At 40.4% G+C, this 24465-nt stretch overlaps 1 protein-coding gene across 5 annotated transcripts in view; it reads right to left on the bottom strand.

Annotated features, from left to right (window-relative positions):
• KIF16B (kinesin family member 16B) overlaps window positions 1–24465 on the bottom strand; it is a 92102-nt gene that overhangs the window by 10011 nt on the left and 57626 nt on the right. For 3 of the 5 annotated variants that reach the window (XM_035110045.2, XM_035110043.2, XM_035110046.2), the window contains one exon: window positions 20668–23913. In XM_035110045.2, the coding sequence (XP_034965936.1) occupies window positions 21862–23913 (2052 nt within the window). In that variant the 3' untranslated portion in view covers window positions 20668–21861. Of the gene's footprint in view, window positions 1–5661; window positions 5746–16582; window positions 16673–17490; window positions 17614–20667; window positions 23914–24465 lie in introns of those variants that run through there. The other 2 variants (XM_035110049.2, XM_035110047.2) reach the window with 1 other exon arrangement.

Genomic DNA, 24465 nt, shown 5'->3' on the forward strand with positions numbered 1-24465 from the left:
AACCCCAATGATCCAGGTTATTAAATGACAAACTGATAATGACAAGCTGATAATCTTTGGGTTACAGAAGTGGACGTAATCCAAAAAGGCTGAAGGAGTCTGGGTAGAAAACAATATTGCCTTACCTCCCCCCTCCCCATATAAAAATCATTCTGCCGTGTGCTTCGTTATGATGGCATGCCACCGAACTGAATCCTGAGGATGAAATTCCATTTGTTTCTGCAGGCAAGCCCCATTGCATGATCTTCTTTTACAACTGTCTACTGCTAGGCATCAATGTGATGCTGTTTATATAATAACTCAACTGTTCAATCTGATAAAAACTAGTAGCATATGCCCTTCAGAGCCTTAAGCAACTCGGTTTGATGTACTGCAACATTCGTGGCATTTGTTTATTCCTTTATCTTGATGTGTAGGCAGCAAATGAAAGCCAGGATAGAGAATCAGGAAGTCTAGTGTTTCAAAGGTCAGGATTTTTGTAGGCTCTATTTTTTACACCTAACACAGAACTGAGGGACAATACCTGGAACACCCTTTTTCTTTTAACCCCATAAGTGTCTGTATAGAAACCCGACAAATCTTGTGTTTATTAGGCAAGTGTTGTAAGAATAAATGGTCATATGCTGAAACTGTTTTGCAGGCATTAAGCTGCACATGCAATTCCAAAAAGACGTAACTTATTTGAATGACAAGAAATGGCTGTGTTAATTAGCACTAAATACAACTGGCCAAAAGGAAACAGGAAAGTGAAAAGTCATTAAGACAAAAGAAGTTTACTGTTATGAGTTTATGGGTGCCAGACTCCCCTGTGTTATGAGTTTGTGGGTGCTAGGCACCATAGCTGCCAAGTTTTCGCTTTTCTCGCGAGGAAGCCTATTCAGCATAAGGGAAAATCCCTGTAAAAAAGGGATAACTTGGCAGCTATGCTAGGCACTTAATCCCTGGACCTAGCAAATGTTAAAAGCTAAAAGCTAAAGACAGGCTAGTTTCCTCAAGAGGTAATCAATCGCCTGGGAGATGAGCCATTAAGAAAACAAAGGAAAAGTAATGAACCATTAAGAAAGCAAAGGCTCTGGGCCAGACAATGAAGTTGAGATTTCTAGCATACCATGCCAGTTTCAAAATCATACCACACCAGTTTCAAAAAAGTTAATGCAGTATATGAGTTGCTTGGAATAGCCAATACTGACACTGTGCCCTTTGTTGTGGTCCCGGAACACATTGAACTCCATACAGTACTCTGGAGCCAGACTTGGGGAGAAGAAGAATATTTCCTAGGTAATTTCCTTTGAAGGTAGCAAATTTACGATGTCAACCAATAAATTGACTCACAAGCATGTTAATTTAAACTGATGTATTTTCTGAGAACACAGGAGACAACAGTAACGGAAAGCTATGCTTATGAAATAGCGGGCACAAAGCGTGCTGCATCAATGCAGTACCACACTTTGTGGTGTCACGGTGGCCATACAAACAGATGCAGGATAAGCAGCAGCTATCAGCAGTACAGACAGAAGTCAATTACTTCTAGATGTGAAATGAAGTAATAAGTCAGCATTGCATGAGTCACAAAAATGTTGAAGACGGGTTACAGTGTTGTTCCGGTATAACAATCACATGCTGAACACAGGTATTTTTATCGACAAGCTGTGAAATATCCTGCAAAATCCAACACATATTTAATAAGATGTTATAATATGGATTTACATGTTCCGTATGTCTCATAATGTTGTAGCCATTTGGTGCGACTTTTATAAACAGCAGCTACACATTCACAGCCATGTCCCAAGTGCAGAGCTGTTCAATGCTCGTTTTGTGATGTCCAAAAGACTGCATCTTAACAAAGCTGGTGCAGGTGTCTAACGACAGCTAAGTTGCTACTTTTCAAGGGGAGTAATTCTAATACTAAATTTTGGCATGCTTTGCTTTCCCTTCTTTAAATATACACATCCGCACAGCCAGGGTTTTAAAAACAGTCAAATAATGACAGCTTTCCCCTATTTATAGTTATCAAATGGCATGAATGGATAAACAACATTAACTTCTATTCATTAACTTTAATCAACAAAATTCTTGGCTGTGTCAGTCAAGACAGATTTAATTAAGCAAGGGTGGCTTTAAAGTTAAATTGCAGTACTTAAAACTGCTGAACAATTAATTTAGAGTTTTACCATGCAACAGGCCCTTATAGACCACTAAATTAAAAGTTGACAAAATAAGCCAGAGACTTAGGCTTAGTTCTCACTGAGCTGGCAAACTCATGTCTAGGTGCCTTCACTTCAGACGGCAGGTGAAGGCACACATGACTGAATGTGCCACCTCACCAAATAAATAAATCAATGCATACAGAAAACTAGGGTGTCAGGGAAAAAGATAGGCAAGAACTGTTCTCCCTAACATCTATATTCAGGGAAGTTTTTTGGTGAAGAGGAGTGCTGTGAGTCCCTACCCGCAATTTGGACTGATAAACCACAATATATCATTTTGCTAGCTAAGCGAGTTCTTTTAAATACTTTTCCTTCAAAGTCTTATCTAACTACTGTGAACAGTCGCAGCGACAGAACACATTACTGCATAACTGACAAAAAAAATATCTTAATCTTTGGGAAATCTTACTGTTTATATTTCATTTTCATTTCCCATTGAAATACTTTACCTCCTATAAGGGGGGGGGGGATACCTTTCAATGCTCTGTGCAGTCTGATGTGAGAGATTTCACAGAAAGCTAAAAATGAAAGAACTGTACAGGTTACCGGACTGTTTTATCATGGGCTACTTCTGAATCCGTAGGGACCCAGGTGGCGCTATGGTTAAACCACTGAGCCTAGGGCTTGCTGATCAGAAGGTCGGCGGTTCGAATCCCTGTGACGGGGTGAGCTCCCGTTGCTTGGTCCCAGCTCCTGCCAACCTAGCAGTTCGAAATCACGTCAAAGTGCAAGTAGATAAATAGGAACCGCTACAGCGGGAAGGTAAACGGCGTTTCCATGTGCTGCTCTGGTTTGCCAGAAGCGGCTTTGTCATGCTGGCCACATGACCTGGAAGCTATACGCCGGCTCCCTCGGCCAATAATGCGAGATGAGCGCGCAACCCCAGAGTCGGTCACGACTGGACCTAATGGTCAGGGGTCCCTTTACCTTTACCTTACTTCTGAATCCACAAATGTCCTCCAATAACAACTGCCAAACCACCGTTCACTGAGGTTCACATCCCACCATGGATTCTCCTGCACAGAAACTGGTTCCTACACATGCATTAAATTTGCTAAAGTCAGGTGCTTTCAAACTACCAGGAGAATGCAAACAATACTACTAGGCTACTGACTAGGTGAGAAGCATCCTTCATCAAAGCAATAGACATTTACTGACAGGGATGTCATTCTCAAAGCCCAGCAAACCTTCCTTCCTGATCAAGGAGCAGCGCTCAAATTTTACAGCCAGCCACCTGGTGCTAATGGCCTTTTGCACTATCCCTCGAGCTGACAAGTAGAGACAGTATCTCAGCTGCTGCCAGCCAGTTCGACAAAGAAAATCTTGTTTTGGCCTACTGACCTCAGACGAATGTGATCGTCTGCTTATGGAATAAACTGACTTTCTATGTGAAATGAAGGGACCAGCCGGGCTGTTTGATGTAAACACAGTTCATTTGGTTGGCTTCCAGTTATGCTCTCCCCCACCCTCCCCCCAAAGTTTAATTTGCTTCACTTGTATTTTATTTCCACCAGTGCCTCCTAACCGGATGGCGCTTTGCTGACTGCTGTTAAGCTGGGTCTCTAGCACTGAGATGCCTTCAGAAGTAGTCCACAATGAGAGCTACTTTTTGTCTGAATGCTGACCTAATTATGCTGATTGCTGTGCTGTTTTCCTGCTGGGATGCCTTTGGCAGCAATCGATGTGAGAGTTGATCTTCTGGCTGCAGCATAGCAGGCACCTTCAGACTGGTTCTATTAATAGTGCACTTGGAAGCGGCAAAACACACTTTAAAAGGACGTGTTTTGGGGTGTTCTTAGAAGCTCCAGATCAGAACAAATTGCTGAAAACTTGGGGAAGCCCAATGATGATATGCAACTGCTGGGGGGAAATGTAAAAGGGCAGGGGAAATGTGCAGGAGACTGGGAACTAAATATATTGCCTGTTTGCTGGGGGACCCCATGTTGTTGTCACCTCCTCCCCCTGAGCTCTTGGTGGGTCATATGCAACCCTCCTTTGATCTTTCTGCTGAATGCGAGAACGTTGAAGGGTGAGGCAAACCCATTGGTCCTGCACCTCTACTATGGTTAGACATTTATACTGACGAGAGAGGACTGTATACAGTATGCTATTCGAGGCTTCATCAACAGAAGTATAGGGTCCAGATTAAGGGACCACTGTATTCTGCCTTGGTCAGACCACACCTGGAATACTGTGTCCAATTCTGGTCACCACAATTTATGAAGGATGTTGACAAGCTGGAATGTGTGCAGAGGAGAGCAACCAAGATGATCAAGGGTCTGGAAACTAAGCCTTATGAGGAGCTGGGTATGTTTAGCCTGGAAAAGAGGAGACTGAGAGGAGATATGATAGCCATCTTCAAATATCTCAAAGGCTGTCACATGGAAGAGGGCGCAAGCTTGTTTTCTCCTGCTCTGGAAGGTAGGACTTGAACCAATGGTTTCAAGTTATAAGTTGCTGTGGCTCAGTCTGTTAAATGGACCCTCAGAGTCCCCCTTCAGACTCCCCTCACCTTCAGAGTCCCCCTTCATTTTGCTGAAATGTTTTACGTGTGTTCTGTTTACAGAGGCTCATCCCTGTGACTCCCCCCACCCTGTCCCGACCCATAACCTATCCTGCCCCCCCCCCGGCGAACTCCACTTCCACTTGGTCCAGTCTGGAAAGCCGAGCCGAGATGCTATGGAGAGGGAAGCTTTCCTAGGTGCAGTACCAGTGTAGCCGTAGCTAGATGGTGCTGTTTGCAACCTCTCCTGTACTCCCAGCATGCACTTTTGTCTGAGTTGTGAGTTTTGGAACACATGGTTTTGGGGTTTTTACCTGGCCCAGGTGCAACATCTGTCTATGCAAATTGTATGGGGTCACTCGCATATTCACTTGGGACGTTGTGTCAAAATTTGAACGCAATCGGTCAAGCGGTTTCAGAGAAAAGTGGAGACACACCCACATGGCCAGCTTACATTTATATATATATAGATTCTGGATAACTTGAAATCTTGCATGCTGTTTTGTGATATTTTGGTGGTCTAATAAAACTATTGCCCTTATACAGTACATATTTTGGTGGGGCATTCTTATGGGTCTATATAGCTCCATTTACTTTTGATGTGAGCCAAAACAGCAAGTTAATAATTCAGAATCGAAAAGATCTATAAAATCTTCCCTCTGTTCTAAATACTCATCTCATTCACAACCTTTTAGCCCTCTAATGAACATATTTCCTAAAACTCCTACGATGCTTCTTTACAAGACCATGAGAATATTTCTGATCTATGTGTCTCATTACTTTATGATATACTGTAGCCATCTCCCATGCCAAATGAAGCAGCCGCAATTGCCCATTTACCATTTACCAATTTCTGCCACATGGAAATGGTTCCTATTGGTCAAGCAGACAGAACCTTGTAAATATACCTAAAGGAAGTAGTTTTTTTTAAAATAATAATAATAATATTACCTCTAAGTGATTCCGACGCTCTGCGATGACTCGTTCATCCTTGTTTCCAAAGAGCTTCTTGGGAGGAAATTCTAACATAGCCAGCTGCAAGACACAACAGAGAATGAATCAACAGAGAAATGCTCTTAGCAACTATGAAATAAGAGGGGAAGGGATGTACATGGGTAGCTTGCTCGTACAGCATTAACGGCAACAGCATTCTCAAACTCATTTTTAATATAATTATGGGCAGGACAAGCCTATGTCAGCCAAACTATCACAGAATCTTGTGAAGCAGGTATAGTTACTTCCTCAATCGAAACAAAAAAGGAAGCTGCGATTTGCATCTTCCTTAGGTTATAATCTAGTATACACATGACATCTTCAGTTCTTTTGTAAAACATTTGTAGTGCAACAATATGCCAGACATACCTGGTTCAGTGGGACTTACACATAAGTAAATGAATTCAGCAGTAAGGCCTTAAAATGCAAAAAGCAATTAGGGGAAGGAATTCAACGTTACAAATGTTTCATCAGCCTAAGCCCAATGGAGCAACCTCGCTTCTCCTCCCCCTGTGTGCTGTTTTTGGGGGTCTACCACACATACCCAAGCCAATGAGGGTCATGGGGGAAGGTGTGAGAGAGAAGTCCTGTTGCACTCGTGTAAACCCTTGCATGGGCTTCTGATAGCAGGACCAGTTAGTTGAATCTGACCCGATATGCTTAACAATCCTTCTTCCATTCTTTGGAGACAATTTTTTAGAACTGCCTAGAATTCTAAGCCACTTTGTCATAGACTCAAAACAGCTTCCAAGCAAGCAAGCAAAATGGTATTTAATATAGCAGGGGGAATGCAATAACCCTCCCCCAAAGCAGTTTTTGCTAACTCAGACTTTGTTCGTGACACCTACGGAGCCACAGCAGTTAGCTGAAATAGGTGTTCCTTGCAGCCTTTTCCCAGAGGCAGCTACCAAGTTCGGTTTCAGAACTCCGCAGGAAGATTGTTCACAGCCTTTGGCAATTATGATAAAGGCTTTGCTTCTCCTTGCACTGATGAAAGATGAAGCAGGGCCCCATTTGAGGAACGTAATTATGATAGCAGCCAATATAGGCAGAGGTGGTTTCTACGATGTGTTGGTTTGTGCTTTGAAGGGCTTTAAAATTCAAAGCCAGCATCTTGAACCAGAAGTGCCTTGGCAGTCAGCATAGATAGACGTAGCACAGATTGTATTCAGGAGGCAGGTAGGCACAATGTGCAGCAGCTGATGTCTCCAGCTCATCACATAGAACACATGTATACCGCCTCAGGTATTATGATGGAAGAAAGGCGGGATATAAATGCAACTATAAATAAATGAAATAATAAAAAGCAGTGCCTTTTTTCATTTTCAAAGTAGAAGAAAGTCTGTTTTAGTGCCCCCAATACAGATTGGGGGTGTAAGAGGGGGAACTTTTAAAGGAAAGAGAAGCAGAGTATGAGCAGAAATGATTTTTTATGTTTCGTTATTACTTGATTTTTGTGCATTAGCTTTTCAAATCTATAGAGAGAAATATTAAAATAATGTCACTTTAAGCATTAAGGTATTTAAACATTTTCAGGCCTAGATTTTCTCAGTTTTTCAAGGGCTATGTCTGACTTCTGATCCTTTGTCCTGGTTTTCTATGTCTGATACGAGAAAAATCAGAAGTGGTCTCTTTCTGTAGATAGTCAGGGGCTGCTTCACTTACTTTTGAGCTTATAATGAAAAGGGGGAAAAGTGTCCTAGTTTAAAGTTTTTGAAGTTTAAACAAGTAACTCAAGCCTCATCTTCTAGAGAAGTCCTGAAACTCTTCGAGTAAAGGAACTGGACCAAAAAAAAAGTTCTTAAGTTGGAAGTAGCACTATATATTTGGAAATTTGACAACTCTTATCTTTCTTGCCTTGGAAGATTTCTCCAGTAACTTATTTGAGGATAAAACAGCTTTTGCCTACATTTCTACGGAGCTTTCAAGAGGCATGGTAAGAAAGGAAAAACTGCCTTACTTATAGCTTATAGTTTCTTACAGCAAGCAGCTCTAAAACAGGTCAGAAGGCAAAATATTATTTGAACAAACATTTGATTAAAAAAGCAAATTAAGGCAAAGTAAAACCTTTTTCAAACTTTTTACAAGGGAGAAGAGTGTATCACCTATTTCAGGTCAGGTCATATTTCTGAAACACAACAGTTCAATCAAATAAAGAGTCCCCCCCTCCCCGTCTGCTGGCTTTCCTTGGTTCTGTTGGAAGAACACCAAACCTTATGGCCTAGGTCCCTGAACTGCTTGTACTGCCTTGGCAGGTCACATTGCTGGGGTGCAGGGCTTCCTAGTGGCACACTTGCATTTACGGAAGCGCATGACTGGGCATGACCTACCGAATGGACACTGATCTCTCTTCTGTTGCCAACCCCAAAAAGTAGGGGTGCTCTCTTTTTTATATTGGGAATTGTTCTGTTAAATTCCATTTCCTAATGGCACCGTGCTTAATATCTGGTCTATAAATTATGGTACAATATTTTCATCATAGGCTAAGTAGACATTAATTAAACTAAAAATGACAGCATGGCTTCATTTCTGTAGCCAAAAAAAAAAAAAAAAAAGTGAACAGAATCCCACCCATTTCCACATAGACTTGTAGGGGAGATCTATGCACCATGGTTTATTGCATTATTATTTTAACATCAGTCTGCCCGATGTTATTAAGGAAACAAATTAAATTCAACAGAAAAAGTTTATCCAGATTAGGGACATCTTTCATTCTCAAAAGCAATTTTTTGGGAGCCTAGCTGGATATAGCAGTAAACACTGGTAGTATCATGGATGATAGGTAACATCATTTGATAAATTACTTCACCATTGTGTTCATTATAAGTAGTCTAGGGTAGAGTTCATACGCAGAATTCTAATAAAAAGTGAGTGGAGTGCAATTTAGAAGTTCATGCAAACCTTTTATAGTGCTATAAACACTATGGAACCTTAACTGGATTTTAAATTGCTTACAAAAAAAAATCAAGACTAGTAAACCCACGGGCTATTTACAGATATAAATTTATCATAGAACCAAGTTTATTCCCTCAAGTCATACCAGTTCTATCCTTATGTGTTCACTGCCCCGGCCCTTTTTACTTTGCTTCATGATAAGGTAAAGGTAAAGGACCCCTGGACAGTTAAGTCCAGTCAAAGGCAACTATAGGGTTGCAGTGCTCATCTCGCTTTCAGGATAAGGAAAGTCCAGCTTTCCGGATCTTGTGGGGATCAGGACTAAACCGCTTCTGGTGCAATGGAACACCGTGACAGAAAACAGAGTGCACGGAAATGCCGTTTACCTTCCCACCACAGCGATACCTATTTACTGTATTTTTCTGTGCATAAGACGCCCCCATGTACAAGACGAGCCCTATTTTTTTTAAACCCAAAATTAAGAAATTCAATTGTTTAGCTTTTTTGGGGGTGGGGAGGTCACTTCCACCAATCGCTCACCCGCCCGCCTGCCACTTCCGATTGCACACCTTGCCGCACCTGCCAACTGTCTGCCCACCAACAGCCCACCCGCCCACTTGCCGCAGCCGCCAATCACCTGCTCAATTGACGCAGCCACAGCTAATCACCAGCAAAAAGTATCATCTTATACGTGGAAAAATATGGTATCTACTTGCACTGGTGTGCTTTCGAACTGCTAGGTTGGCATGAGCTGGGACAGAGCAACAGCAGCTCACCCTGTCACAGGGATTCGAACCGCCGACCTTCTGATCAGCAAGCCTAGGAGGCTCAATGGTTTAGACCACAGTGCCACATGCTCTTTTTACTTTGCTTCAGGATATGCTCAGCTATATCCACTGGATTTCAAGTTGTGCTATGCTTATATATATATATATATATATATATATATATATATATATATATGGTATATTCAAGTTTGTGTAAGAGTCCCATGGATCCAAACAGTGCAAGCCAGGGATCCGTAAAAGCTTTACTGGGCCTGATCCACAGTCTTTATAGTCCAGCATCTTGTTCTCACAGTTGCCAACCAGATACCCATAGGTATTATTATTTGTTTATGTGCCTCTTCTCTCAACTTGACTGACATCCTATGCCCTTTTAAAATGTGGTGGTTTTTTGAGGTTTTTGTTTTATTTTGATTATATATATTATTTTGATTTTGTTCTCCAAACCGCCCTGAGACCTTTGGGTATGGAGCAGTATATAAATTCAACAAACAAACAAACAAATTATACTTTTGTTCTTTCTTTCTTTTTTGCAAAAAGCTGTCAGCAAATAGCTTCTCCAGAGTTTAGGAGTTATACCTCCCTCCTGCCATGCTCTAATCTGGGTCAAATTCCTCCCATCCCTGCAACAAAGGAATGCTTACATTTATCTGGATTGTACTATTTATCTGAGCAAAATAATAGTTTTTTTGGGGGGGGGGAACGACTGAAACCTTCCGAAAATTTTACACTTAACCTAATTTTCTCTGAACTCCATTTAGTTCAAATTGCACTAATCAATTGCACTACACAAACAGTTTTCAGGGATGCCAACTAAAGAGGACAGTTGAGTATTTACATGCAACAGCGCAGGTTATATTTTCCATTTACAATGGAAATGCTACAATTATTTTACGCTATTGGTTTTTAAAAACCAATAAAGATGCAAACAAATGCAGAAATAAATAAATAAATAAAGTGTCTTCATAAAGCCTGGAATAGTTCTTTTGTGACCCGACACCTTGAACGCAGCTGTAGTAGCATTTCCCCCCCCCCCCTTTAATGCCCCAAAACAATTTAAGCAGGGGCCAATACTGGCACCTTTCATACCTTAAAACATTTGCTTGTGGCTCAGTTTGTAGAGCATGAGACTCTTAATCTCAGTCGGGTATGTGTCTATGCCATGGCCTTACTCATGAGTAGGCACCCTCCTGGACATGCCGACAGAGTCATGGGTTTGAGCCCCACATTGGGCAAAATATTCAGGGGGGTTGGACTAAATGATCCTCGTGGTTCCTTCCAACTCTACGGTATTCTATGCTTTTATAAATGTGATTATCAAAGGAGAAAATATAAAGAGTTGTATGTATTACAGGCATAAACCAGTGTAAGGCTATGTTCACACAATCCTTTGCTTTTTAGTTGGCTTCCCCCCTAAATTGATAAGAATGTATTGACTAGGTTCTGAGTGGTGTGGTCATTAGGTATTCCAGTCGCAGTCCTGAAATTGGCAGGGTCTCGCACTCTGGCTTCTATGTGAAACAAAAATATCCATAACCACATTAGCAGCCCCCTCCAAAGATGACTTTACAGTCCTCTCTAAAGAAGATTTTCTCACTGCACAGAAGCTCAGCTGGGTAACATCTGGCAGCATTTATGAAACCTTCTTGTCTTATGAGACCAAACAGTGCTGTAAATTTCAGCCACCATTGCCTCTGAGAAATGCTAATAATGAAAACTCATCAAAGGATAGCAATAATTCTTAGTGTTGATGAGATGGATGTGTTTCTGACTTCTCAGAATTAATAGCAGGCCCCAGGGCCTAAAAGAACAGCTGTCACATAGAAATATACCTGCAGACAAACAAACAACCTCCCTTTAAGTTAAATCTGGTGCGAGCAGTAGCAGCTGATCTTCAGAAAGGGAAAAGGGAGGGGGATGCAATTTCTGCTTTACTCCAAAGCATTGGTATTTAAATGGTATTTAAGTTTAGAAAATCTATACTGTGTTTATACAAATTGCACAAAGAGCTGATTAACCAAAAATAAAACAAGCCTAAGGTCTTCTGCACTGAGTATCTCTTTGCTCTTTTTATAGCTCAAATCACCCAAAACCAGGGAAATATTGTCAAGAAGTAGATCTTCAACATCAGGAAATAAAGGAACTGAGAGACAAGCAGCAAAGGCAAGAAATAAATCTGTACTAGCTGGAAGTTTATTGTTATTATTGTTACTATTTAAATTTATTAGTCACTTTCCTGACATAGATGTTAAGCAGCATGAGAGATAAAATTGAACCCTGGGCAACCTTGCACTGAAGGCTCCATGGCGCCAAACATCAGTCCCCAAGCACCACTTCATGAAAACAATATCCAAGTAGACCTGGAAACACGACTGAGTGATGCCACCCACCAGGGGTCCCCACCCTGTCTTGCCACTTGAGGAGAAATGGAAAGTGCCTCCCTGCCTCGCCGCACGGGTGTTGCTGCTGATTTCAGGCAAGATCTCTCATGCTCTGCAAGATCTCGCATGATCTTGACGAGATCTCGCTGGAAATTGGTACCGCTTCTCTGCCAGTGGTGGAAGTGGCAGGACATCTGCGAGGGTGCCACCTCGGGGACTTCTGCCTGAGACGGCGGCCTCACCCTACCCAATGGCTGGGCTGACCCTGCCACCCACCCGTCTCTCCAGAAAAATGCCACAGTCGTGGTATTGAAAGCCAAGCCACTGAGAGATCAGGGCCAAAAGGGATATGCTTCTCCAGTTTCTCTCCTGACAGAGAACATCCTACAGGGCAACTGAGGCAGTTTCCATACCCAAGCCAGACCTGAACCCAGCTTGAAATGGATTTAGAAAATTTTGTTTCAGCCTGGATTTCTGGTCTGTGACCTCCCATTCAAGGACCTTGCCCCAGAAGGAGGGAGTTGGTGACCAATCAGTAATGGCTTAGATTTTCTAGATCCGGTGAGGGTTTCTAAAGGAAGAGGAAGCTTGTTAAATATACACTATGTACAGTCCTGTAAATAAATAGAATATAATAACCGAGCATATTCAGCTATTAATTGGTGGAATTCATTAACCAAATTATATTTATAAGCTCCTTGCTACTGTATGGCACCTCAGTTTATGAACACAATTGGTTCCAGAAGTCTGTTCATAAACTGAAGCGTTCATAAACTGAAGCGAACTTTCCCATTGAAAGTAATGGAAAGTGAATTAATCCGTTCCAGATGGGTCCGCGGCGTTCGTAAACCGAAAATTCGTAAACTGAGGTGTTCATAAACCGAGGTTCCACTGTATAAATAACAAACCACAACAGAATGATGCAGTGTGTATCCTTAGGGTCAACAAAAAGCTTAATTTCCTCCCCCCCCCACCGTCCTCCATTTTATCCATTTCTATTTGCAGACCACTTTTCCTCAAGTGTTGATTCTATGCAGTCAACATGCACGTTGCTTCTTTATAGCATTAGGACCGTGTTGTGAAGCGCCATTTTCATCTAACATGCTACAAGGTCAGGAAATAATGAGTCTCTAAATGCCAGCAGACATCTAGGTATGATTTAATACCAAATGCATAATTAATACCCAATGTTTAGTGTTTGACACCACCAACATATTAGTCTTGAAGTGAGCACGTCCAACATTTTGACTGGATGCATTAATGTGGTCATCAACATCAACTTGTTTATCCAACTCGACAAAATAATATGCTGCAAAATTTCAAAACTGTAAGATGACAGCATTTCTCTTTTAATAAACTGTTGGAATTTTACATCCCATGATAAATCAATATTTCAATGCACTTCTTTTGGAAATGTGGTGGCGGAAACATGAAATGCATCTTCAGATTAAGAATACAGAGGCAGTAGCCCAGAACTGAACAGCTAATGAGCTATAAAGTTCACCTCTACAGGACATTGCATAAATTAAGCAAGCATGCATTTCTCTATGTACAATAAATATAAATCTGGAGTCAGAAGATTGTGAAAAAGAGCCCTGCTAAAATAATGAGTGCACAAGATTTGGGATTCTGCCCCCACCTTTTGACATTAGATATTTGAATTTATGAAACTTTAACCATTCTTCTACTTAAATAGCAAGAGTGCTATTTTAAAGCTCACCAAAAACCTCTGTGATCATGGGGTTGGAACAAAAAGTAAGTGCATATACAGAAGCATACCATTTCACAGAGACACCTAAACTGCATTAAATTCATTTACAAATATATGCAAATACAATAAGCCCGCAACTTACGTGGGGGCTATGAACTGGGGAACGTGCCTAAAGCCAAAATTCATATAGTCAAAGCACACTGGGTTCAGTGACAGGTGAGATTGCCAATGTTTTTTTTCCTGGACGCCTTCCCCCTTTTCCCATTTCTTTTTTCTTTTTTTGCCAAGCGTGTAAAGCGAATGCACACAAGTTAAATGCTCATAGGTTGCAGGCTTATTGTATGCATTTTTAAGTTTTGCTTTTTAAACTACTAGGTACTTCTATACCATAAACCAGGGATTCAGAAAATTGTCAGTGCCCAGGAACACAACAACAGAAACACAGGAGCTTCTACAATGAAGCATATATAGAAACTGAATTTAAGTACAGTAGCGCCAATTTAAATAAAAATTCACATCTTTATTAACAAAGAACATTTAAAACAATATAAGAAATGATATTGTGGACATTTAAGAAACAGCAGTATGCAAGAGGGAAACAAACCAGAAGTGGAAGTTGGGGGAAGGCCAGGAAGGGGAGGGAAGATGGGGTTTAACATTAATGTTATTGATATGAGATGTATCAATGATAGAAAAAGAAAAGTGAATAAAAATTTAATAATAATAATAATAAAATAAAAAATACAGTGGTACCTCAGTTATCGAGCATCTCAGAGGCCAAACATTTCAGTTTTCAAACACCAAAAACCTGCAAGTAATTGCTTCCATTTTCAAACACGCCTCGGAAGTCAAACGGCTTCTGCTACGTGTTTTTCTTTTATCTCCGTTGACTTTGCCAACCGCCCTTTGTGCCTCGGTTTTTGAACATTTGGAAGTCGAACAGTCTTCCGGAACGGATTACGTTCGACAACTGAGGTACCACTGTACTGTTAAATTAGCACATTTCCTTTTAAGATCTGCTTCTCTTAAGTAATTTAACTTTGTTGTTGTTGTTTAGTCGTGTCCGACTCTTCGTGACCCCATGGACCAGAGCACGCCAGGCACTCCTGTCTTGCGTTGCCTCCCACAGTTTGGTCACTCATGTTGGTAGCTTCAAGAACACTGTCCAACCATCTCATCCTCTGTCGTCCCCTTCTCCTTGTGCCCTCAATCTTTCCCAACATCAGGGTCTTTTCCAAGGATTCCTCTCTTCTCATGAGGTGGCCAAAGTATTGGAGCCTCAGCTTCACGATCTGTCCTTCCAGTGAGCACTCAGGGTTGATTTCCTTCAGAATGGATAGGTTTGATCTTCTAGCAGTCCATGGGACACTCAAGAGTCTCCTCCAGCACCATAATTCAAAAGCGATCAGCCTTCTTTATGGTCCAGCTCTCACTTCCATACATCACCACTGGGAAAACCATAGCTTTAACTATACGGACCTTTGTTGGCAAGGTGATGTCTCTGCTTTTTAAGATGCTGTCTAGGTTTGTCATTGCTTTTCTCCCAAGAAGGAGGCGTCTTTTAATTTCATGACTGCTGTCACCATCTGCAGTGATCATGGAACCCAAGAAAGTAAAATCTCCCACTGCCTCCATTTCTTCCCCTTCTATATGCCAGGAGGTGATGGGACCAGTGGCCATGATCTTAGTTTTTTTTGATGTTGAGTTTCAGACCTTTTTTTGCACTCTCCTCTTTCACCCTCATTAAAAGCTTCTTTAATTCCTCCTCACTTTCTGCCATCAAGGTTGTGTCATCTGCATATCTGAGGTTGTTGATGTTTCTTCCAGCAATCTTAATTCCAGCTTGGGATTCATCCAGTCCAGCCTTTTGCATGATGAATTCTGCATATAAGTTAAATAAGCAGGGAGACAATATACAGCCTTGTCGTACTCCTTTCCCAATTTTGAACCAATCAGTTATTCCGTATCCAGTTCTAACTAGAGCTTCTTGTCCCACATAGAGATTTCTCAGGAGACAGGAAAAAAAGACGCCTCAGTCAATTAAAGTATTAAAACACTGTTGGCAGGGGAGGGGGGGTGTCACTTTGAAGTGAAGAGAGAATGTGCTTTCTGTTGTAACTTTAGATCATCCAGAGCAGAAGACATTTGTGAACTTTCGTAGTGAATGTGCACAACTTATTGATAAACCAATACAAGAAGAGGCAGAGAGTTGAATACAGCATCATGCAGTAATCCTCTAATACTCCGAAGTTCACTTCACTAGAGTTATGAATAAAATGTCCAAAGAAAGACTACCTCCAAGCAACTATTGTTCTTAATGTCCTGTCCTGAAAAAGAGGACATAACTGCACCATTGTGCTCTTTTTCCACTCTTGAGCTCTAAAATGTTCATCTGGATTCGGTCATCCTTTCCTTATTAAGATTCTCACACTGACTGGGGATAGCTACTATCAGATCATACGATCTGCACTGATCTCCCCAGGTTTTCCCTCAGCTACTAGGAAACCAACAGAAGCTGTGGAATAAAGAGTATTACAGGCACTTTATGATCTACTGCTTGGTTTTTTCTTCTGCACTTTTTTTCCTCTTTAACCGAGGATGTTTCCAAATCCTTATTTTATGTTGCAGATCATTGTATTTAATTAAATGCATGCTTCCAGAAAATTACATAGAATTTTTCACAATTAAAAACTACAACATAATGGTGGGAAAATACAAGAAAAATGGTAGAAAGGTAATGCAGAGAAAGATTCATTATGTTCATGAATTCCTCTACACTCAAAAATTTCGGAAGGAACCAACACCCCAAATATCCATTTTGAACTTCTGTTTCAGTGATATTATAAGAAACAACAAAATTCTTCTTTAGTTTTGGTGAACCGCACACACAGAGAAACAGAGCCTTGCAAATGATAGCACAAAAACCCTTCCAATGCTTTCTCCCACAAAAGAAGAAAAAAGAACAACACGTAAGTAAAAGACTGAATCACTGTAGTGGAGAGAGCCTGAAAGGACCATTTGTAGTAGAAATACAATAAATTGTGTGTTCCCGCAGCAGAAAAGGCATGATGGATACAAATGTAGATATAATTTAATTAGAAACTTACCTCTGGGTATTTTAATTTTAATGTTTGATGCATTTCTCTAAACCGACTGTACCGCCTGAATACTGTCCACGTGTCATCTAGGACTGATATCTGTTATGCAGGGGTGAAAAAGAAAATGGCAAAATTAAGCTGAACGAAGCATATATAGGAACACAGATACTATGGCTCCCTGCAATGGACAATTTTCCACCATCAAACTATTATTATCTGGACTGACTCATCTTGTACATGGGGAATAAATGCACTCATTGATACAGGATTTGCAAGAAAACCACATCCGCACAATTTACTCAGTGGGCAAACTGACAACAGAATGCAGAGCTGATTTTATAATAGTAAAATCCATAGAGAGTGCCCAGGTTTTAAGCTTCCTATAATAAATGCATCCAGCTTAGATTCTTTGTGAATCCCTGTACAGTGGAACCTCGGTTTATGAACACCTCGGTTTATGAATTTCGGTTTATGAACGCTGCGGACCCATCTGGAACGGATTAATTCATTTTCCATTACTTTCAATGGGAAAGTTCGCTTCAGTTTATGAACGCTTCAGTTTATGAACAGACTTCCAGAACCAATTACACCCATGCTTTGGGTTAAGTACACTTCAGGTTGAGTACTCCGCGGACCCGTCTGGAACGGATTAATCCACTTTCCATTACTTTCAATGGGAAAGTTCGCTTCAGTTTATGAACGCTTCAGTTTAAGTACTCCGCGGACTGTCTGGAACGGATTAATCCACTTTCCATTACTTTCAATGGGAAAGTTCGCTTCAGTTTATGAACGCTTCAGTTTATGAACAGACTTCCGGAACCAATTGTGTTCATAAACCGAGGTACCACTGTAGTTCTCTCTCTCCTCCCACTCTAACACACACACCTTTCATTTGAAAAAGAAGTTAAACTTCTTACCTTTATTTCATATTCACAGTGCTCATCCATCCCTTGTCCACAAAGGACATAGCGTGGAATACTAATTTTAACTGGATTCTTTAGGTCATCTGGGTTTGTTTTAACAGAGCGACAGATCATTCGCTATCAAATGAATATCAAACAGGAAGAACAAATTAAAACCTGCATCACTTAATGAACAACAGTCTGTAAGGGCAGAAATACATTTTCTGACAGATAAGTAAAATAAAGTAAGATAGTTATTGTTCTTTGAATCGAGGGTTTGTGAGAAGCAAGTGGTACTGTAATCCTCTTGCGGATGTTGCTGACTCTTTTTGCAGCCTTAAGCACAATGAAAAACAGATAATAAAACTTTATAACCATATTTATGATCACGTAAGAAACACATCTAAAAGCCTGTTTGTTGGAAGGAGGTGGGGAAACAAATTCTGACAATTCCTCTTTCTCCTGAAAATCTCCTTCAGAGGTTCTGAGAACCTCTGGAACAACGTGGGAGATGTTTCAGGGTCCTGAAAGGAAAGGAGGAATTGGTGAAAATTACTTTCCTTGCCTTCCAGGAGGCACCTCCAGTGGATTGCAGCCTCTTCCACAAAGTGGATCCTTTCCATTTACAGAAGGAAAACTCAGAATGCAATGAAGTAGCCTTTGCTGCATCAAGGAAAGCATAAAGAAAGCTGGCAACTTGCTATTCCTTAAAATTGATCATTCAGTTGATTTTTCTATGGGTTTTACTAACATATTTATTAAAATATTTCATCATATGGTGAAAGTAGCAACCTGTACAAGATTACAAAAAAGGCTTCCTATTATTATAAAAAAACTATTTTTAAAAATCATACAGGCATCAATAGCTTTATCAATGTAGTTTAAGCCTTGTAGTTTAAGCTTACTGACATTGCAAATTTTAGTGCTTCTCATCATAACCATGTGGGTTTTGAAAGTTCTCACTATCTACAGATAGCACTTGGGTAGCTGCCCTAGACAATGGAAACAATCAAATGTGCAATAAATTCAGTGGTTTTACTTTACACCACCTATAGAACATCTCTGTATAGAACGGACCTCACTCTTGAGGAATCCTTAAAATCTTACAAGCAGAGGCTTAGCAAAGTTGACAAAATAACAGCACACGGAAATGTTAACATAGCAAAGAACAAAACAATTGGTTAGATAGTTCAAGAAAAGGCTCTGTAGAAGTAGTGTCTTGAAGATGGGTCTCTCAAAATAAATCAAAGCTGCGTGGACTCATAACTTATGGCAGCCGTGCAAGATTATATCGACAAGGTTGTTTGTTTTTAAGGAAACAGTGATAAATAACAAGCAGGAGGAGGAAGCCTATATAGAGTAACACTGGAGGGAGATGCACCACACTCTCTTTAATGGTGTTCTGGGAGGGATAAAAAACAGCAGAGAACTGTGCAGTGAGAGGGTCAGAGAAATAGTGCAGATATGGCCAGGGTGGTGAGTCACATTAAATCATACCTTAAAACAAACTATGTGGTGTGTGAGCCAGTCTATGAATGGCCTCATAAGGCAGGAGTGTACCAGGGAGGTCAGAACTACCAGCCAGCCAGACTTTGGGATGAGTGGAAAACATGGATTTTTTCACTTATTCAGGCAACTCTTCTCCTGCTAAATCAAACATGATGAGCCCTGCTTGAGCCGTGGATAGCCCCCAACTTATGTGCTCCTACCTCCCCTTATATGCAGAGATTAGAAGTCTCTATTCCCAGTTTGTGTCGGCTAATGGTTTCCAAATCCATCCAAACAACAAACGATGGTTTGCGCTTGCTTGCATACCTGGATTGTGGCCCTGACTTGCAGGCAAGGTTACACCATCTTTGCCCATTCTCTCATGCAAGGGAAGAAGGTAGCACAAAGACTAAGGAAGTGGTTCCCAACTGTAGCTTGCCCACAGACTACTTGAAAATTGTCGAGTGTCTTGATGAATCACGTAGTGATTCCCCCCAACCCCCGGTTGTAGCAATTGACGTTTTTATCATTCAGGAACAGAAGCACCCTCATTTTGGGAGGAAAAAGCTCAGAAAATAAACACCCTTTTATGGGCGGGTTCCATACACATATATACACAGCATGCATAAGAACAAAGCATTTCCACAATATTACTATGAATTGAATTTAGGGCAGTTCACAGAACATGTATTTAAGAGGGAGGGATATTGCCTCCCTCCTCCCTCAGTTTTGGAGCTGCTTTGACAGGCTGGTGCTGGAGGAGGAAGCCAATCCAACTCCTGGGCATATTTTGAATACTATTTAATTAGGCTGCATATGCACACATTTTAAAAATACAGCCTTGGAACTTCAGAAAGTTTACAAGGAAGATTAGAGAAATCTGAAACATAAATTAAAAACTAGCCAATATAAAATAAAACCTACATTAACATTAAAAACAGAATGCAAAAAAAGATAATTTAAAACATCAAATACTTGACGAAATAAAAAAATGTCTTAATTGGTGCCTAAAAGAAGAGAAAGAACAGCACCAAGGGAATGTGTCCACCAACAGGGTTGCCAACACAAAAAAGGCTGTTTTCTTGATAACCACCCATCTAAACTTGGAAGGTGGGGGTGAAGCCAAACCTCAGAGGAAAGGCAGGAAGTACATTATCATTCTACATGGTAAGGCTGCAATAGTATGTACACTTATCTGGGTCAAAACTGCAAGGAATTGGTGGGACTTCCTTAAACAAATATGTCTAGGATAGCTCTATCCAAAATTAGCTATCCTTGGCCTGTATTTGTTTTATTTCTCTCCTGGGTCATATACCTGCAGATGTGACATTGGTTTCAGAGTAAAATCCACATAACAGGGCTGATGCAAGTTGACTTTTCTGTCCCCTCCTCCCTGTGGCACTGGCTCTAAGAACTCCAAAATGTTCCACTGAAGGTCCGGGGACCCTGCTGAATGGGAGTGAATTGTGGCATGGGGAAATGGGGGTGGGCCCTCTCCAACAATTTCTTTAAGCATGCCCCTTAATCCAAGTTTAATACAAATTCTTTATGGCATGATGCCTTGAAGATGTTACCTGCAATCTTTTATAAAGCAGTATGGTAATTTGGATGAAAATAGCATATAAAAGGGGAAATAAACCAATAAGACACTGGGCAGTCCTTCACTTCCATTACAAACAGAAGTTGTTGTTGTTTTTAAAAAACAAGAAACAAAGTATGTGGGTATCTACATTTGTCGTAGTTCCACATATTCATGCAACAACAACAGAAAGTTACAAAATGAAGTTTTCCCTCAAGAATTTTGTGCTGTATTAGAATGGTAACTTGCCTTTTTAAAAAAGAAAATCCAACTCAGTGCCTACTTTTCCTTAAGGCTATTATTGATATGATGACTCTGTCCATTGAAAGATTTAGCAGTAATGAGCATAAAGGTGTCATTTGAGGACCTAGCATGAAGATTAATTTCATAACACTTTTCTCTTTGATACTTAAATAAATGCTGGTTTCAGGACCGACATCATAATTGTTTCTTATGGTAGTTTCACATATTACTTTTCCTGTCAAGACAACTCATCTCCACATGGGGATTGTAATGTTTGAAAAGTGGATCGGGTGGTTTTTCATTTTATTTTATTGTCTCCGTATATGCACACTATCCCAGCATTTACACACTAATAAGTGAGCTATGTATTGATAGTTTCAAATAATCTGCAAGGCAGTCCACAGAAACAAGAAATAAAAACACCCTAGCAATCAGATCATGTACCAATGAAAGTGCGGGCAGCAAAAAGTTTTATTCAAGAGGAACAAAAGGGAGAAATCATTGCAATAAATCCGCAGACAAGCTGTTGCTTTCAATTAAGTTAAATAAAGGCAGAGAAGCAAATCTTTACATGACTTCTGACTGCTAGTGTTGTATTAAATCTTCCCTGTTCACACACAGATCAGTTGCCACCTACCGATGGTTGTCATTGTATCTCCAATGTAAAGTCATGCCTTCCCAAATATGAAAGTGTTCCCAATTGAAGATACCCAATACAAGTGAATGCACATGCAGTGTACCCAAAACTCAGTTGCTATATTTTTTTTGTCTGAAATACTTGGAATGTCTGAGAAGGCTAGTAAACATTCTGTAAAACTGGCAACAGAGGGCATGAGAATATTAGTGCCTTAAAGAATATTTAAAACTGATGCTTAACTCAGAAGTAATTTTCAGATACATCCTTGATGTAGTCGTAAAGCAACTGTAAGTTGAAGTCTTCGCATGGCTATTTCCCTAACACGGCCCTGCTTGCTAGGACTTAGTTATGTGTCTCATCTGAGAGATTATTTACATGAAAACGCACATTTGGTTGGATTTGCATTCTTTTGAACATAACACCTAAAGAGCACCCAGATTTACTGTCCTGTCAAAAGCAGCATTAGCTTAATGGCGTCTTCATTTGAACTGAAAGTCAATTTCCAGATATATGGTGGAGTGCTAGGTTGGGCATGACAAAAGGGTGAAACAGTTCTCAGTTGGGTAAATGCCTCTCTCTGAGAAATGCAAGTCAAACTGTGGGATGAATCACAGCCAGCCTTACCCGCACGAGAAAATACAAGCTCAATTTCGATTAGATTTTCTTTCTCCAGGACAACTATACACTTGAGATCACTCAGACAATGCAGCTGAATTTTGTCAAATGGCAATTGGCCAACTAGGGAATGTAAAGAGCTAGGCACTGAGCAGAAGATACTATCTTCCTCTAAAAGACCTACATGAGTATTTGTAAGGACTAGTGATCGGATTTTGCCTTCTAGTTTTACTGTTGTATAGAGCAGTATCTGAATATCTCCTAAAAGGGGCTTGTTGATTCCCATGTTTCCATGGAGCATGTACACCAGATCAGCTAAATTGGCCCCAAAACTGCATGACACACGCACGCCATTTTCAAAAACCAAATCAGAGATTGCTGAAGCCCAGTCAAGTGAAAGGTGCAACAGATCTCCTTTCAGGAGTGGGTGATTTAAGTAAGCAGACTCAGATGGTGATATTACCATGCTAAGTATGTCATGGCATATTCTTTGTGTGAAATATTTGTTAAAGGTAAATATTTTCATTGTATTTTCTTCATTAGAACACAAAAGTCTGATGCTCTGTCCAGCATAGCCAATTTGGATTTCTCTTAATGCAGTGATTGGGAAAACATGAAAAATTTCCAGTGTGTCCTGATGGCTCTCCAGTGGATTGGCTGATGCAATAATGGCATACAGGACCGAAGCAAGTAAAAGCAAGCATGCAGGCTCTGGTCCAGTTCTGTTATGGTTTCCTACAGCAATCCAGTAGATTCCTTTTAACTCATCAGGTTTGGCAGAAATTTCTGGCAAGATACAGGTCACATATTGCAACAGTTCATCCTGAGAGCACAGCTGCAATTTCAGAAGCCCATCTGAAAAGCACACAAAATTTTGCTTAAGCACAAGGCTAGTTTCCAGTTTTTCCCTTCTGGGAAAGTAAGTATATCTCTCAGAATGATCTGCTGTACACATATCAATTGAAATGCCAGAGTGTAAGAATGTCTTATCTTCATCTTTTTGCACAGGACTTCCTGGACTGATACTTGCATCATGGAAGCCATTCTTGTTCACACCTAAAAGAAGATTTAACTGTATTTTTTTAATAAATGGAAAATCTTTTACAAATGACACCATTTGTGTACACGTCTCATTTTTGTCACACAGACTGGCCAGACCTTTGATCTGCTTAGAAAACCAGCTCCCCATAAACACTTGATAGTTGGGATCACTGTAAATACTGGAGAATTTGCTGAAGAGATGTCCCAGCCCATAACTCTGCTTTGTTCCCACATGGGACTCTGGGAGAGGTCTTTGGCTGGCATTCGTAGCTCTTTCATCTAACTGCTGGTATGGAATCTGGGCACAAATCTGGGGGATCTGGTTACTGTGTTCTCTGACAGAGAGAGAAATGCAAGCTCCAGAATGATGTTTGGCAGAGGCTAAAAGTTCTGAGGCAGGAATATGGCAGTCAACAACAAGATCAGATTCTGCTCCCAAACTACTGGGTTCCCAAGTAGTAGTAGCTAAGCCTGTGCTGTCGAAATGATAGCATGCTGATTTGCTTTCTGATGAATGAATCATTCCATATCTGTCATGAGCCTGAAGATGAAAATCTGCAGAATATTTGGAGCAAGTTCTCTTGCTATTTATGACTTTGGGTTGATTCAAGTCACGTTCATTACTGCACAGCCAGCTGATGTATTCCTGTCCTAACTGTCTTTTTTTATTTGTAGTTTTTTGAGTCATACAGAACTCCGGGATTCTTCTCCAATGAGGATTGAATGCATCTATGCTTTCGTCCTGGTTACTGATGTCTGCTATTCTTGTATCTTCACTTGTATAACATTGGCTGCCATTAGTAGGTAGAGCGAGAAAGCCATAAAGGGGCATTTTCTGTTTAAAATGTCAAAAAAACAAGCACACAAAGGCACTTCTTGTGTTTAACTGAAAATGTATTCTCATGTAAATTTTCAGGTGAGGATTTTATTGTTTCGTGCAACTCTGGATTAAACAGCATTGACACTAAATTAAATCAGTGGGATCAGTTGTGATTCCAACCCATAATTTCCCTTTAGCATAATCTTGCATTTTGAAAAGTATCCATTTCACTTAGGTAAATATTGAAGGATCGATCCATATCCCTAATGGCAGAGCTACGGATTTGGAAAATAAAACTGAAATGTATATTATCAGACCCCCAAAAGAAGCAAATGTTTTGATAAAAATCACCTAATCAACTTTGATAAAAAGCTGTTATTTAAGCATGTCTCTTTGCTCGGAAAACAGGAAAGAAAGCATATTAGCAGAAGCAAAGAAACTTATTGTGAAAACTAAAGTTGGGCACCTGCAACAGTTCACGTGCAGTATTTCTGCATTATGACTGATCATTTGGAAAAGTGAACTTCAATTTTTCCAGACTATATGGGCCATGCACAACTGACAAGA

This window comes from Zootoca vivipara, chromosome 3 (genome assembly GCF_963506605.1).
Source record: "Zootoca vivipara chromosome 3, rZooViv1.1, whole genome shotgun sequence".
Lineage (NCBI taxonomy): Eukaryota > Metazoa > Chordata > Lepidosauria > Squamata > Lacertidae > Zootoca > Zootoca vivipara.